Below are 2211 nucleotides of genomic sequence, written 5' to 3'. Positions count from 1 at the left end.
TAGGGACAGGTTTGGAAGGTGGTGTGCGCTACTCGGTCCCCACATCATCTGTGGTTATCTGGTCTGTATGATTTCATTTATCCATTCTTTAAATTTGCATAGGTTTGTGTAGATGCCTGGAGATCCAGGTTGGCCACAGCGACGGGTTCCACCGGACACAATGCCCTGCAGGACCCCGTTGCACACCAGGGGGCCTCCAGAGTCTAACTGTTGAGGGAAGAGAAGAGAAAGTTAAGGGGGTTGGAGAGGATGATGGGGGAGACACACAGGAATCCAGAAACATAAAGACAAAAAGGCAGAGGGAGACTCAGAGCGGAAACACACAGTGCAATAGCTGGAGGGCAGCAGTGAGAGCTAAAGACACAAGCAGGAGTGACAGAGCCAGCAGGACCCAGAGACACATGGCGTATAGGAGGGAGAGGTGATGGGGAGACAAACTGAAACCCTGGTGAGATCCCAAGACAGTGAAAATACAGATACACAGGCCCAATTCATTGAAAAGGCAAGCACGTAAACCGTAGCTTGTAGGCAGACAGGAACAGTCCTGACTCTCAAACACCAGCTCTCCTTCCACTTCTTGCAAAGTTCCTCTGAGGAGCTCCATCCAAGTCTGTACCTCCTTTTCCAGCCTTGGCTAAGTTTGATTTGAAGGGTGAGACTGGGTGGGAATTTGTGGGGTCTGAACCCATTGCAGTTGATGATGGGAGGTGTGCGAGGCAGTGGGGCTCAGAATCTTGAATGCAGTAAACCAGTCTGTTCTTACAGCTGTGTTCCTACTCCCCAGACCCACCTGTGTCCGTCCTGTGCATCTCTCCACCCCTCCTCTCAACATCATGACCCTGCATCTCTCTGCTGATTGCTTACTTCTCCCTGGCTCTCCTTGCCTGCCTCTGTGGCTGATTTACCCTGTGTCTCCTTGTTTCCTTCTCAACTCCCAAGTCCTTCTCTCTGTCTCCTTGCACCTCTGTCTCTCTGTGGCCCCATGAGTCTCCCTCATTCCTGCATGACCTTTAGCACTTTGTGGCTTTTAAATTCCACCTCCATGCTAAACCCCTGCCTCCCTGTCTGAGTCTCTTACTTTGCAAGTGTTCTTGCGGCTCTCACCACCAGCACAGAACATACTGTCGTGGTAGTATCTGTGAAACTTGAATCTGCAATCCTCCTCTGCAACCACAGGAATAATCGCACACTGCAGATCCAAAGGGTAGGAGCCTGAAGGAACGGACACAGGGTGAAAAACACTCCTGGGCAGAGACACCACAGGTGTCAATGAGGCCAGACACAGGAACAACAAAACTCACCTTTCAATAGCTGACCCCAGCCAGAGACCTGGCAACTGGTTTCAGGTGTTGGACATTGGGACGCGATGGGGATGGTCCGGATGGTGTCTGATTCCACAACTGGTCTGTTCAACTTGATGAGCATGAGGTCCTTACCATTTATAACTTTGGTGTATTGTGGGTGCTTCACGGAGTACCTGGCCTTGATAATCATGCTGCCTTCTTTAAACCAATCGTAAATTCCGTGGAGGCCCAGGCCAATGGTGTAGGTACTGAGGAGGATGGAATAGTCAGTACCATTATAACTATATCCTCTCTAGGAGCCCAAACTCTGATGGAGAAAATAATCCAATCCTAGCTTCACCGCCACTCATTCTCAACCTCAGTCCCATCCGCATTGCCATTCCTGCCATCCAGCCATCCAGAAGCATATCTGGTGCCATCCTCATCCTCACTTGGAAAGCGTCCAAATCTCATTCAAATCTCCATCCCCAGATAGCCTCAGAACCTGATTATTAGGGTTGGGGAAAGAGAAACAATGTCTAATGTGCTCATTAAAGCAGCTGCTAATGTTGTGGTTCAGTATAATGTACTTAATTCAAAATTATTTCAAGAACTCCACAATGCAGAACATTTAAGAACTTGAAGGGATGACAGCATTTGAGGTGCACCTTGCCCTGCCTCCATACACAAGGATCCTATTTATATAAGAGGTGGAAATTATGATCGTCACTAATGTTTGAATTGTCTTAATTTGTTTAAAATAAGACATTAACATAGTTTTTCCTATATAAGCTTTTGCCTCATCTCTCCCTACACCGTGGCCTGCAGCCCAGTCCATACCTCTGTCCTAATCCACTTGGCTCTGTCTTCACCTGTCTCACTCACCTTGCCCCAGGTCCCTTGTACTGGGTGACAAGACATCCCTTGT

The 2211-nt window shown here is 48.5% G+C and overlaps 1 protein-coding gene across 1 annotated transcript in view; it reads right to left on the bottom strand.

Moving 5' to 3' along the window:
* Positions 1-54: 54 nt before the first annotated feature.
* Positions 55-2211, bottom strand: part of LOC102009890 (kallikrein-4-like) — a 65599-nt gene continuing 63442 nt past the window's right edge. The window contains exons 3-5 of the mRNA XM_013508851.1: positions 1302-1552; positions 1079-1212; positions 55-207 (exon numbers count right to left, since the gene is read on the bottom strand). Coding sequence (XP_013364305.1) covers positions 55-207; positions 1079-1212; positions 1302-1552 — 538 coding nt within the window. The remainder of the gene's footprint in view (positions 208-1078; positions 1213-1301; positions 1553-2211) is intronic.

The sequence above is a fragment of the Chinchilla lanigera genome, unplaced genomic scaffold (assembly GCF_000276665.1).
Source record: "Chinchilla lanigera isolate Chin_1 unplaced genomic scaffold, ChiLan1.0 scaffold00157, whole genome shotgun sequence".
Lineage (NCBI taxonomy): Eukaryota > Metazoa > Chordata > Mammalia > Rodentia > Chinchillidae > Chinchilla > Chinchilla lanigera.
This window is presented reverse-complemented; position numbering and strand designations above follow the sequence as displayed.